The 13,399-nt window shown below is 54.1% G+C and overlaps 1 protein-coding gene across 1 annotated transcript in view; it reads left to right on the top strand.

Moving 5' to 3' along the window:
* Positions 1 to 13,399, top strand: part of TBC1D22A (TBC1 domain family, member 22A) — a 355,619-nt gene that overhangs the window by 234,149 nt on the left and 108,071 nt on the right. Inside the window, exon 11 of the mRNA XM_012655585.1 lies at positions 10,931 to 11,058. Within this exon, the coding sequence (XP_012511039.1) occupies positions 10,931 to 11,058 (128 nt within the window). The remainder of the gene's footprint in view (positions 1 to 10,930; positions 11,059 to 13,399) is intronic.

Raw genomic sequence — 13,399 nt, 5'->3', positions numbered from 1 at the left:
CACACATATGTGGCCGACTGATTTCCAGAAAGGTACAAAAGAAATTCAGTGACAAAAGTATATATTTATTATATAGTGTATGTACGTATATATTTTACACAAATGGAGCAGTTACAATTGGATATTTATATGTCGAAGGAAGGAATTTGGATCCATACCTCGCACCATGTTAAAAAATTACCTCAAAATGAATCGAAGGCCTGTGTTTTAAGCCTAAAGTTTTAAAACTTCTATGAGAAAACAGAAAATCTTTGTGACTTTGAGATAGGCACCCAAGTTTCTTAGAATGATGCTAAAACTCTGAAACACTGAAGGAAAATTTGACATATAAATTGGACTTTGCCAAAATTACAACCTTCTGCTCTTCAAATGATGCTCCTAAGATAATAAAAAGAGAAGCTGAATCCCGGGAGGACCTTCTGGAAGAGCGGGTGGGTCGGAGCTGAGGCTGGGCCCACTGCCCGGCCCTCCCCTCTGATCTGCGGTCCGGCCCACTGCTCTTCCTGGGCCAGCGTCCGTCTGCAGGGTCCTGGCTTGTTGGGGGCAGGGGAGGGCCACATGCTGTAGTTCGTGGCATGTGGTCAGTGCCCCCCGAGCCTCAGGCACCCCAGGAAGCTGGCTGCCATCTGTATCCTCTCCTCAGGGAATCAGGTTGGTGCCGCCTCGTTTGGACGTGGCTGTGTTTTGGAGGGTTTGTAGAGAAGCTCGTGAGCACATCTGTGAGTGAGAATTATTTAGTGCCTCATTACTTCAACTCCATGTAGTTCTAGAAGAACTTGTATTTTAGATTATGTTACTGTCAAAAAAATATATTTTAGTACCTCTCTAGAGATGAAAAGATTACGTGTCGTGGTGTCAGATAAACCCTGTTTCTTTACAGTCTGCCAGGAGGCTTCACTTTATCCTGAGCTCATGCTTACTGAGGTTCCGCAAGTGCGTGGTGGCGCCTCTGTGCCCCGCAGCCCGGGAATGAATCTGGTGTGACCTCCCCCTGTCCTCCTGGGGTAGTGCTGGCCGCCACGTCAGTCCTGCCTGCGTGGGAACAGCTCACTGTGCCTTCTGACGCGCCTTCACCCCCATCGTTGTGTAGAGGCAGTTGTGTGGCATGGCCTTGGTGTTGACGTTAGCCTGGGAGGAGTTACTTTAAGGGAATGAATTTGCTGGTTGGCCTGTGCCTTGTTGTCTGTGTGGATCTCGGCCCTTGGGGCCATTCGCTGGTGGCAGGAGTGTTTGGTTTGTACGTGGACTTGGTATCCCACAATACCATCCTGGTGCAACCACCCAGAGTTGGTATCAGACTCTACAAGTTGAGGGCTCAGCCCTCCTCAAGACTGCCCTCGTTTGAGACGCCAGGCCGGCCACCCTTCAGCGGTCCCCAGGCCAGCTGCACTCTGACCTGCTGGCTGTAAATGCAGTGGTGTCCTTGACTCCCGCAGGGTCTGCGATTCCTTGGGATGGCTCAGGGGACTCAGGAAAGCACTGTACTCGTGATGACAAGGGCACACAGGTCATGGGGCACCCAGGTCGGGGGGACAAGCCACGTGAAGGGAAGCAGAGGACATAATCTGGAGGCGTCCTGGGGACGCAGAGCTTCTGTATCACTCCCTGTAGCGTCAGTGTGTGGGACCTTCCTGCCACATTAAGGTGTTCACCAACCGGGGAGCGCCACAGGGCTCAGGGCCGCAGTTTCTCCGGGGTTTTGCTACCTCTGCCTGGTGACTGAACCCCGCGCCACGTGGGGAGCTCAGTCTCCAGCGCCCTCTCCTCCCCTTCCAGGGTTCTGGCCCTGCGTGGTCTTTTTGGTGACCAGTCCCCGTCTGGATGCTATTAGGGCCCACCAGGAGTTGCTTCATTAGCACAACAAAAACAGTCCCAGGATTTAGGGTCTCCTTCCCAGGAGCCAGGGCCACAGGCCAGTCGGATTCTTATACAAGAAACTTTGCATCTGGTGTATGGCGGCCCCTGGAATCTTCTCCACGCGGCTCATCTCAGTGTGTGCAGCTACAGACGCGCCTCCGAGAGGCCAGCTTCCCGGCTCTCTTCTGCCTCCTGCGCGCTCCAGGAAGGGCTGCCAGGTGCCTCCTTGGAGGGCCCGGTGTCTTGACCTCTCCAGTCCCCTGTGGGATTAGCTGGGATCCTGGCTCTTGGCACAGGAGTGGGGCCTAGGGGTTGGGATTTTTCTCTTTACATCATCAGCACATTCCTGAAGTGGTGTTAAAATGTTCTAAATAAATCTCACTTCCAATTGATCTCCATCATAATTTTGGAGGAAAACATGTTTTCTTGTCAAGACATGATCATTACTGAAATGCAGCAGTGTGTATTATAAGGAGCAGGTTTCCTGTAGAAGCATGTGTGTGTGTAGTAGGACAGGCAGCCGCCGTTAATGGAGACGGCCGTGCACATAGATGGTCCTCAACCCGGTCAGCCTCCAGTGTGGCCTGTGCCTCAGGAATGGCTCAGACGAACGCCACCTTCAGTACCAGTCCTCTTGGCCTGTGGGCGTTTACTGTTAGCTCAGACCTTGCTGGAATCTCAGCTCACCTCCCTCTGGCCAAAGACAGAGCGGATGGCTCTTTGTTCTTGGCTGCGGTGGCCATTTGCTGGCAGCCCTGTCCTAACACTCGTCCCTCTGTGAGTGAGAGTGGGCTGCTCTTCTCGTCTCTGGTCCTGGCGCAGCCCTGGCCTGCAGCGCTGTCTCTCTTGCCTCTGTTTTTTCAGTAACTCACCATGTGTTTAACCCTCTTTGACCTCAAGCCCCTCTGTCATTTGCTCACTGTGTTGTGATGGCTGAAGAGTCTGTAGGGAACCTATGGGGGACCCGCTGGTCCCAGGCCTCAGGGCAGATGCGTCTGCTCCCGGGCTGGTTGGCTGAGATGCTGAGAGGGGGCCGGCCTCGCTGTGCAGCAGAGAGTGTGGTTTGCTGTGGTCCTGCTCTCAGCCTTGGTCCAGCCCCGAGAGCAGGCAGGAGGGGATTGATGCCCTTGACGTGCCCACTGCATGGCAGCCACCACGCCAGGAACTTCCCCCAGAGGGCTGTGAGGCTCTGGCACTCTTCCTGTGTTCCATGGTAGGACCTGGAGCCCTTGAGAGCTCAGAGAACTTTCCAGAAGCAGATGGGTGATTTGAACTCAGGCTCACCTGACTCTAAAACCCAAGGCCTTTCCACTGTCCAGTAATGTCCAGCCCAGCCTTGTCTGCTGCCCAAGGGAGAAGACCTGCTGGGGCTTCCTGGCTGCAGCTCCTGGTGCAGCTGCCTGCTGGCTTGGAGGGGTTTGTTGGGGAGTGTCCTGTGCTTGGAAAGTGGAGCCGCAGGTCCTGGATTCTGCTGCTGTCCCTTGACCCTCATTTCCTTGCCCTGTCCCTCTCCAGCCCAGGCCCTCTGTATCCTCGGAGGCCTCTGTGTGTGGCCACAGTGCAGGCCCGCTCTGTGCTCTGTCTCTAAGCCCTCAGCCCCTGCTGCTTCCCCCTTCCCTCCCGGAGCTGCCCGGGCCCGGGCCTGCTGCCTCCTGCCCTCAGTCTCAACGCCTCATCCTGCCCAGCTGGGGCGCAGCGGGGGCCACGGTCCTCTGGCTGGTGAGTGCGGCGGGACCCTGCCTCTATCTGGGACCTGCCTTTTTTTTTAGCTGTTTATCGTTAACATAAACCAAATCCTGCAAGCAGGGAGGGTGGGGGAACTCAGAACCGGAGGCTTCTTGGCTGCAGAGAGGCCCACGCTCACTGTCAGTGGCTCTTGCTTTTGTTCTTTTTTATCTTTTTAACTGATTAGAGAATTGAAATCTTCCCCCCAAATCAAAGCCTATTCATGCCTTTCCCAGCAAAAGCATGATGTATTCATGTCTGTTCTGAGCTTTGTGCAGGGGGTTTGAAAGGTTTTCTTTGTCAGGTAGCTAAGTGTGAGCAATTATGCCTACTCTTTGGGCAAATAAATCTAAGTAGTGTCTGGTCCTGCATAAACGCTGTGTTTTTTTATGCTAAGTCAATGGGATACATGTTTTTTCCTTTTTAGCATAAATCCTGGGACACAATGTGTTTGCATAATTTATTTTTATTTTTAATCAAGAAGACAAGATGTTTCAGCAGAATTTTCGGTCTGTAGATCTGCTGTTTAAAGTGCTGAGAAAAGTGTTCAACAAATATTGTGGTTGTTTCTCCTTCCTAATATGACAAGTCTCTTCCTGAGACTTTACGACAATTACATCGCCCTGCCCTGCCACATAGGGCTTCATGAAAAAAATATCTTCAGCCTGAAATATGACAATAATTACATCTGCCTGCTCATTCATTGTATGTACACTCTTATTTCCACTGAAATGGAAATTCTGAATTCAGAATTATTGCTAACCAAATTACCTTTATCAGTGAAAGAGCATCTGCTCACAATTACTTATAAAATAAGAAAAATGAATCTTTTTGGCATATACATTTGCAGCTCTGATGTATATAAATTGAAAGTTATGCCTAGAGTTTAGCAGTCCATTTTTCACATGTTCAAAAGAGGAGGCAGCTTGGCCAGGACTTCATTCTGCACATTAGGGGTGGCCGGGGAGCCGGTGCTGGCCACTCTGTCACTCTTCATCACCCACCCCGGAGTGGCTGCGGAGTCGGTGACAGATGGCCACCTCCTACATAGAGGATGCTCTGCGGTTCGAGGAGGGATTCACGCTGGCCCCAGAACATAGCCGGTCAGCCTGGCTGTGTTGGGCTCACCCAATGGAGCCCTCGCCGTAAGGGACCTCGTTAGGGCCGCTTGTGATCTCACGCCAAGGCTGAAATCACCACCAGATGGGCATGGACTCACCGTTTTAGCTCCTTTCAGGCCTTGAAGGTCCGGTGTTGGGCAGAAAAAGAGGCCAAGCACTCAGTACACTCATATTCCAGCGGTCTCTACCCTTTTTGGCACCAGGACTGGTTTCATGGAAGACAATTTTTCCACAGACCGAGGTTGGGGGTGGTGTCTTGGGTCGGGGGGACGTGGTGCTGAGCTTAGGTGGTGACACGCAGCCCGTTTCCTAACAGGCCACAGACCGATACTGAGCCGTGGCCCGGGCTTTGGGGACCTCAGTCGTATTTGGTAATTCTGGTGAAACAGAGGCCTTGGCAGCTCGAGGCTGAATCCCCTACAAGTTGCTAAACTCCCAGAGGGCAGGACGCAGCCTGTCTCCCTGCAGCTTCGCTCTCAAGGCGGCCCTGGCGCGTGGAGGGCCCCTGGTAAATTTTCGCTGAGCGGACTGATGAATGGGGAGCCCTCCATTCTGGGAGCGATTTGCCTGTGTCCTTGTGGTGTTAATGCCATGTCAGGTTTTCTGGTCACTTCTCATGGCCAGGTGCTCTTGCTCTGTGGAGGGCGGGTGGCTGTGCTCAGAGACACGAGGGCGGGTCTGTGCCTTGATCCGGCTGTGTCAGGTAGTTTCAGGGGCTCCGAGGGGGCAGTCCTGGGTCGCATCTTGACTGCTGCCTGGAGTGCACCTTGGGCAGCTTGCCTCTGCTGCCCCACCTCACAGGCGAGGGTCAAGGACCCCCAGGGTCAGGGGAGGAGGCACGTGGCCCCTTTGAGGGGCTGCTCATGGGAGTTCGGTGCAGGGCGACCAGCATCTCTCTCTGGCTGGAGTGGGCTCCTTCTTGCCAAGCCAGTGTCCCATGGGGAGGGGTTTGCCGGTGTCTGCACCCTACTACCTTTTAGTCTCTGCAAGCGGGGCAGAGAGGGTTAATTTTTACTCTAGTTAAGTTACTATAATGACAGATGTTCCAGAAAGATGTGTTTTAATTTTTCAAATCTGTTTCGTGCCAGCTTGCTTTAGAAAAGGTGTCACCTGCCTCCCAGGCACATGTTGGCGTTTGTTTTCCCACTACGTAAAACGAGGGCCTTGTCCTTGGACCGGCTGCTGGTGCTCCGGGCAGAGCGGGGTCAGGCCACAGCAGCGCTCGCTCTCCCCGCATTGCCCCACGCACGTCTCCTCCGAGAGAGGCGGCTCCGGGCACGGACTGCCCGATTAGCAAACATGTGCCCTGCACTCATCACGTGCCGCAGGCCATGGCCCGGCTTAGTGCCAGTCTCTGGGCCCAGACAAGGTCCCTGTCCTTGAAGAAGTCACCGTCTGTCGGGGAATGCCCCGTTCTGGGCCCAGGGCCTGGCCCAGTGAGTGCTTAGTTCACAGGCCCTTGTTGTAGACTGAGCTTAGTGGTTCCTCAGCTGACGAACACCCGTGAGAGCACACGGGGCGAGGGGTAGAGGCGCGGGTGGGGAACGCCGAAGGTGCTAGAACCCTGGCAAAAACTCTCTTGAAACCCACGTTTGTGAAACTGGCAGTCGGCACGTCTGTCGTCTGTCCTGATTATTAGCATGTGGCTGCCCACCGCTGCCTTGATGCGGGTGGGCTCTGCCACGGCAGCGCTGGCTGGGCAGGGGCGGGCACTTTGGCTGTGTGTCCCAGAGGCCCCAGGTCGACTGCGGCAGTGCTTGTCTCTGTCTCGGCTGTGCTCCAGCGCTGGGCAGCGCTGAGTGCTCAGTGCCACCCAAATGTGCACACGGCACCGTAGCCAGGGAGTGACCAGTGGAACCTGGTGCACCCTGCGGGGGCCAGGCACCTGCCCTGCCTTCCTCGGGCACACTTCTCCAGAGCTGTCCAGTTGTTCCGGCCCGCTGTCCCCTGGAGCCAACTGCATATTCATGGAAGCTCATTCCTCTTCTTTTCTGTGCAGAAGAGGCTTGTTCAGTAAATTTAGTCATTTTCTAAACTGCTGGATTTCAAGTGTTCGTCAGATTTCAATTTCATGTTGATCAGAGCTCCCCGTGGCAGTGGCTGGGCGGGGCCCAGGCTGGCCATCTATCCTGGCAGACTTCTGCTTTCCTCTGGGAATGGGCAGGGGTCAGGCCTGGGCAGAGGAACCACCTCCAGGCCCTTGGAATGTTCACTGGTTTAGTTTTGTAGTAGCAGATAATTTCAGGTTAGAAATAATTCTACACATTCTTTAAAAAGAACACAATGTCTGATTGCATTGCTGAAAAACCCTCAGTATTGCTATGCTGAGAAATAGAAGTGCAGGAGGAGGACTGGCAGACTGGGGTTTATTCAGTTTTTCAGTTTCATGTTTGCTTACTGCATTAACTCATTCACTCATTCCTTCATTCATCTGACAGGCACCTCCTAGGCACCTCGTGCATACCAGGGGCTGGAGAAACAGGTGACTCAGACGTGGTACTTGCCCCTGACCAGCTCTCATCCCCGGGGTGGGCACGGACGCTGAGCAGTTCTGCCCACTCCACAGTGGTAAATGCTTCAGTGGAAGTGTTTGTGGAACCAAGACGAGGGGAAGGCCAGGGTGCGGGGCGTTTGAGGAGGCTGTCCAGGTGTCTGGACGTGTGAGTGACGTTGCACCGGGCAGGGATGGGGGGCCCAGGAGTGAAGGCCGAGAAGAGAGGTGGGGGCTCTGCTGCTGTCCTCAGGCATTCCGGCCTCGTTCTGGGGGCCAGTGTTTCTCACACTGCGGGCCGTGGATGGAGCTTCTCGTATGTGTGGTGAGGAAACCCGTCATGGTAGGAAGTGCCACCGACCTGAAAGGCCAGGGACGCAGAGAGTATCGCCTCCTTTGGTCTCAGGTCCTTCTGAACGTGCAGCTGTGTGATTAACGGCCGCCGAGGCTGGCGGGGCCTGCGAGAGGCACCACGAGGTTCACGTGGTGCTCGCTGCTCTGCCCACCGTCAGAGCAGGTGGGAACTGTTTCTTGGTAGTGAAATTAGTTTTATTTTAAAAATAAATGTATTTAATCAGGCATAAGTTGATGAGAAGAAAGCTGTTAAGTAAATGACATGCCGGCACTGCCTCTGGTCACACACGTGAGCCCTTTCCTGGGTGCAGACGTCCTGTGCGGGAGCCTGAGCCTGTCCTCCCTACGTCCCTGCCAGCCTGTGTGGGCCTGTGTCCCCGTGAGACTGCCTGAGAGGAGTTACCAGCGCGGGGCATGGCTGGCATGGAAGGATCTTCCGGAGGAATTTTTCAGTCCCCTGCCGAGATTCTCATCGAGAAAGTCATGATGGGAGTCTGTGTTTTAACAGCTGTGGAGATGAGGAGGAGGAGGAGGAGGAGGAGGAGGAGGAAGATGATGATGAGGAGGAAGACGAAGATAATGGTGATGATGAGGATGAGGATGAGGAAGGTGAAAAAGGAGGAAGAGGAGGGTGAAGAGGGGGAGAATGTTAAGGAGAAAGGAGGATAAAGATGATGGTGATAATGATAAGGAGAAGAATAATGAGGAAGATGAGGGAGAGGAAGAAGATCAAGATTATGACGGGAGGTAAAGGAGGAGGAGGATGAGGAAGATGAGGATGAAGATGATGATGGTAATAATGACCAAGAGCAGGAGGAGAAAGAGTATGGGGAGGATGATAAAGATGATGGTGATGAGGAAAGGGAGGCAGAGGATGATGATGAAGATTATGACAGGGATGAAGATGAGGATGGCGCAGGCCAGCCTGTGGGGAGCTGTGAGGTCACTGCCAAGGTCTGCTGCGCTGGCGTCAGGCCCGCTGTCTCTGGCGCTGCAGTGTCTCTGGCTCCAAGGCGGGAGAGGACCACAGCCTTCGTGCTGGGCGCTCTGGGCCGTGGAGCTCAGAGGGGCCCAGCGTGAAGATGAGATTCATCGTACTCTTAGGTTTTATCCTAGAAACTTATGACGACAGTTGACTTGATGCCACAGTACATATTTGTTTTGGTTTTAATATAAAAATGACATTTTCCATAAATCAGGGCCACCTGTCCTTACTGCCCTCACGTGGCCCTGCTTGCTTCCATGATGCTGGGACTGAGGCCATGAGATTCCCCGACTCACACCAAGCACCAGCGTTTCCAGCCACTTCCTCACCAAAACGTTCTACTCCGGAAGCTTTCTCGGGTGGGGCGGGGGCAGATGGGATTTGCCGATGTGGGAATGTGGGCGTCTGCTGGTCGTGTTTGGGTGTGTGCCGGAGCTCTTCACAGCACCCGAAGGAACACCCCTGTCTGTACTAGCTGAGTACCTGGGGCGGGCGGATGCTGGCTGGCGAGCCCCGGCAGGCTGCTCCGCCGCCTAGGCCCTCCATCCCGCCTGCTTCCTGGGGCCGCCCTCCGCCAGGCCCAGAACCCTCGGTCCCAAGTCTGTTCCAGTGGAGGCAGCACGAAATGGTGGGTGTGTGGGGGCCTCCGGGGTCCCACCTGCTGCCTGGTCTGGGAAGCCTTCTGGAGAGTTTCCCGTGGGGCCCCAGCAAGGCAGCCCCGCCTCCCTGGCGCCTTGCTCCCAGGATGCCCAGGGAGCCTCCGCTGTTCTGCTCGGCCCAGGTCAGCACTGACGCACGTCTCGTTGTAGTTGAGCTTATTGTGCTGCATCTGCTTCATGGCACACACCAGGGCCTCATTCCCAATGTGTCCCCACACTGGGTCCCGCAGGAATCCTGCTTAGCGTGTTTGTTCTGGTTAGCTGAGGATGGTGGTTTGGGAAGGAGGGCCACAGTGAGGGCAGAGACAGTTAAGGGACCGACTCCCTTCACGGCAGGGCCCAGCATGGGGACCAGAGCTGTCTGCGCTTTTGTAGGGTCAGCCCAGCAGAGCCTCCTGTCTCTGGCGAAAGCGGCTCCCGGTCTCACAGCCTGAAGCCCGCCAGGCTCTCGCATGCTCCGCCAGTAAGTTGCCGGACCGTGGCAGGACGGACCCCCCATCCCCGCTGTTTGCTTGTTTCTGAAACATTGCAAATTAATCAGGGACTTGAGTGAAAACAAACCAGTGAGCACAACACTAGCTTCTCCCTTACATTTGTTTATGCGCCAGTCCTAGAACTTTCTTTGGAAGAATGGGGAACCCGTGAAGTTTTCTCAGGGTCACCTCTCAGGGCAGGGCGGGGCAGGTGAGTGGAGAGGAGGTGCTTGGGGAAGTGGGGCGAGGGAAGAGGCGTGTGGCAGGAGGGCTCCCAGCAAGCCTCGGGTGGGCCCTGAGTAGAAACATCTAGTTCACAATCTGGGGCAATTAGGCGATAATTACTTGTTTTTATATAGTGGCTCCCAGCTTTCCCAGGCCCTTCAGAGGGGAACCCCAGAGTGGGCGGAATGCCTGACAACAGGAGTGAGGTCACCAGGATTGCCAGAACTCTGCTTCCTGGGGCGATGGGTCCAGGAGCCTGTAGACCTTGAAGCTTCTGAGAGGGCGATCGATGCCTGTCTCCGCAGGTGGTACCAGCTCCACAGAGGGCTGGGAGGCAGCAGTGCAGGATCTAAAACCAAGGCTGTTGACTTTTTGCCCACCGCGGTTTGACGAGAAGGCAAGAGCACGTGGCCGAGGCGAGCTTGTGCTTTGGGAATGACACTCAGTAATGCCTGGCCTCTTCGGATGCCCCAAACGTGGAATCCAGAGGCCACCTGGCCCCTGGCCTGGGGACATGTCTCACTTGCCCACTCAACAGTTGGGTGCAGGTGCAAGTGGAACATTTTCCCTGGGTGGGGTTGCGTCATTCGTGGCCAGCGGGCAAGCTCATCTGCTCTCGAAGCCCCTCGCAGGACCCCAGCCTGCGCCTGCAGACCTGCCCTGGAGCAGGGGGAGAGTGCGCGTCTGTGGAGCCACTCGGGCGTGGTGTTGGTCTGGGCTGCCCGCACCCTGCACGCTCCGTCTGTGAGACGGGGCAGCCCCGCTCATCGCCTGGGGCTGCGGGCTGTCAAGCACCACACGTGGAGGCACGAAGCACCCGGGCGCTGTTGTGGCTGTTGCGGTCCTCACCGTCAGCACCGTCATTTGCTTTTCTTAAAGAACAGCCGACTGTAAAGTTTTTCACTCATAGAATTAGTTCTTAGGTCGTTGGGGGATGTGCTGTTGGCGTGGGGCTCTGCGGCAGGCACAGAGGACCTGGCTGTCGGGGGCCTCCAGAGGGCTCCACTCATGGCCTCGGGGCCTGTGTTTGTTTTGTGCAGAGCAAGTCCATCGGCACCTGGACCAGCACGAGGTGAGGTACCTGCAGTTTGCCTTCCGCTGGATGAACAACCTGCTGATGCGGGAGGTGCCCCTCCGCTGCACCATCCGTCTGTGGGACACCTACCAGGTGAGCTCTCCCTCGCGGAGCCGGGCGCCGGGGCCGTGTCCTGTCATGCTCTGCCCTGGGTCTGTGTGCTGCGTTTGATTTTGCCTCAGAGCATCTTCTCCATTGAAACTTGGTCTTTCAAAAGTGCATTTCTGGCATTCTTGTCATCTGACTAGATGTGAAACAGGGAAAAGAACTTTATATTGTCGTACTTGTAGCTGAATTCCATTCCGACCGTGGTGGTAGTGTCCCCAGTGCTAGGTGGCAATTTGCATCTTGAGCAGTGTCCTGGGAGCGTGGTGAGTCATGCTCGCAACTGCCGCGAGCTTGAGCTGCTTCTGCCAAAAACATTCACACTCAGGACTCACACATTGTCTATGTTTTGAGTTACTTTTAATAAAGATTTTTTAAAAATCACAGATAGTTCCAGTGCAATAGGAAATTTTCTACTCTCCACCTATTTTGATGAAATTCATTTCTTCAGGAGATTGAGTTTTCTGGAACAAGCCACCTTTGTTCCCTTGAGTGTCCCATTACTTATTCTCGCACCTTTTCATTTTGTTCGAGATGTTTGCTGAAGCTGAGGCCGTGCTGTGGGGGTTTAGTGCCGGCCTTTCATCATCAGTTGCAAATAGCAGGTGCCATTATGTGGGATTAGGAATCAAATCTCTACAGAGTGCGGGAGACGGAGGCATACGGCTGGTTTTCATCCTTACACCCAAGAGGCAGCCTTTTTACCGCAGTGAGCGCGGCCCTTGCTGGGCTGCACGCAGGGCTCTGGGAAGCGGGTTGGGGGAGCTCCAGGGCAGCGGGCCTTGCTGTGAGGCAGCAAAGGGCCAGGCACTGGATTGGGCCCCAGCATCAGAGCCTTGCCCCTGGATGTCCGTGGAAGGCCTGGGGACCTCCAGGGAGGGCCTGGGGGTCTCTGGTCAGCCCCTTCCCGCAGGACGGCTGCCTAGATGCATTCTTCCAGAGGACAGGGTGCCTGCTGGGCCTCCACGCCCACAGGTCTCTTATTCTGAGCTTGTTTTCATATGAGTCATCTAGAACAATAGCCCACAGCTTTGTTTCTGAGGCTGGCTGCTGGTCAGTGTGCCCCACAGTGGGTGTGGGTGTTTTGTGGCTCTGATGTCCTGTGTTTTGACTTTTCTTTTTTTGCAGCTTGTACAGTCTAGTGATGTTCACTACAGAAATTATTGCTAGTCAATAAATTGTCATTCAAACCCCCCACTTTGGTTTGGTTTTCTGGGTACCTGGCAGCTACAGAATTTCTGGCCAGTACCACGTGTGGGGGCGTGAAGCCTCACCGTGGGCTACTTGGTTAAAGGGGCCGTCAGTCCGGTGCCGTGAGCGCTCTCTGTAGTGTTACAGGAAACAAAACTTAATGTCCCGTAGACTCTGAACACTCTCCATTTTTGTGATTGGTTAGGCTTTCAAGACCCAGGCCCCCCTCATTAAACACGGAGTTTCTTGTAATACTGTCCCCATTATGAATAAATTAAGTATTAAGTCAATCGCATTTTGAGGAGCCAGGAAATGGATCAGCTTGCCCTTGGTTCTGCACCAGCTCCCTACAACTCCTAATAGGTAGTAAAACTTTAAGTACAATTGTGGCATCTTTATTGAGTTAATTTTCCTGAAATTAAATTTTGTCATGAATTGACTCATTTGTACCATGGGCTCATTCTTGAACTGACAGTATCCTGGATATAAACCTTTTCATATCTTAAAATGTGGGGGTATTTCTATTTTACAGGGCCAAGTAACCATGAAATTGTATTGCATCTTTTGGCAATGAAAATACATAGTAATCATAGGAAAGCAATCGGGTGATTACTCTCCCCTAAACTGGGGTGTTTATTAGCTGGGCCATTACAGGTTTCAGTAACTCTTACCCCTCACAAGGTAGCTTGAAATCCTCTTGGGACATGTGTCAACAAAAGGTTATTAATAAGCACCTGCCCGGGCCCAGGCTGTGAACTTAGGTGGTGGTGCCAAAATGCATGAGGTGCACTGTCACGAGCATGGCAGACAGCACCGAGGGGTCGCCCAGAGAAAAGAGACGTCCCTGCTCCCTAGATGCGTATCGTGCTCCGTGGTGGACGTGGCCGTGGGTGTGGGGCGGCCATGGGTGCGTGGGGTAGTCCCAGCTCCCAGAATAGCCTTGGCCCATGAGAGCCCTTTCCAGGGGCCTCCATGAAACATGGCGCCAGCTTTTTCTTAGCCCTGTGGAAAGGACACGTCCCACCCTCTGTGACCAGACCCTACACTCGCGTCTTTATTACCTTGAGTGAGAGAGAAAACTTTGAGCTTGTTAGCTTTTTTGTTGGTCTGCAGCTGGAGAGGTGAGTTAATCTGTTCT

This window comes from Propithecus coquereli, unplaced genomic scaffold (assembly GCF_000956105.1).
Source record: "Propithecus coquereli isolate 6110/MARCELLA unplaced genomic scaffold, Pcoq_1.0 Scaffold480, whole genome shotgun sequence".
Lineage (NCBI taxonomy): Eukaryota > Metazoa > Chordata > Mammalia > Primates > Indriidae > Propithecus > Propithecus coquereli.
This window is presented reverse-complemented; position numbering and strand designations above follow the sequence as displayed.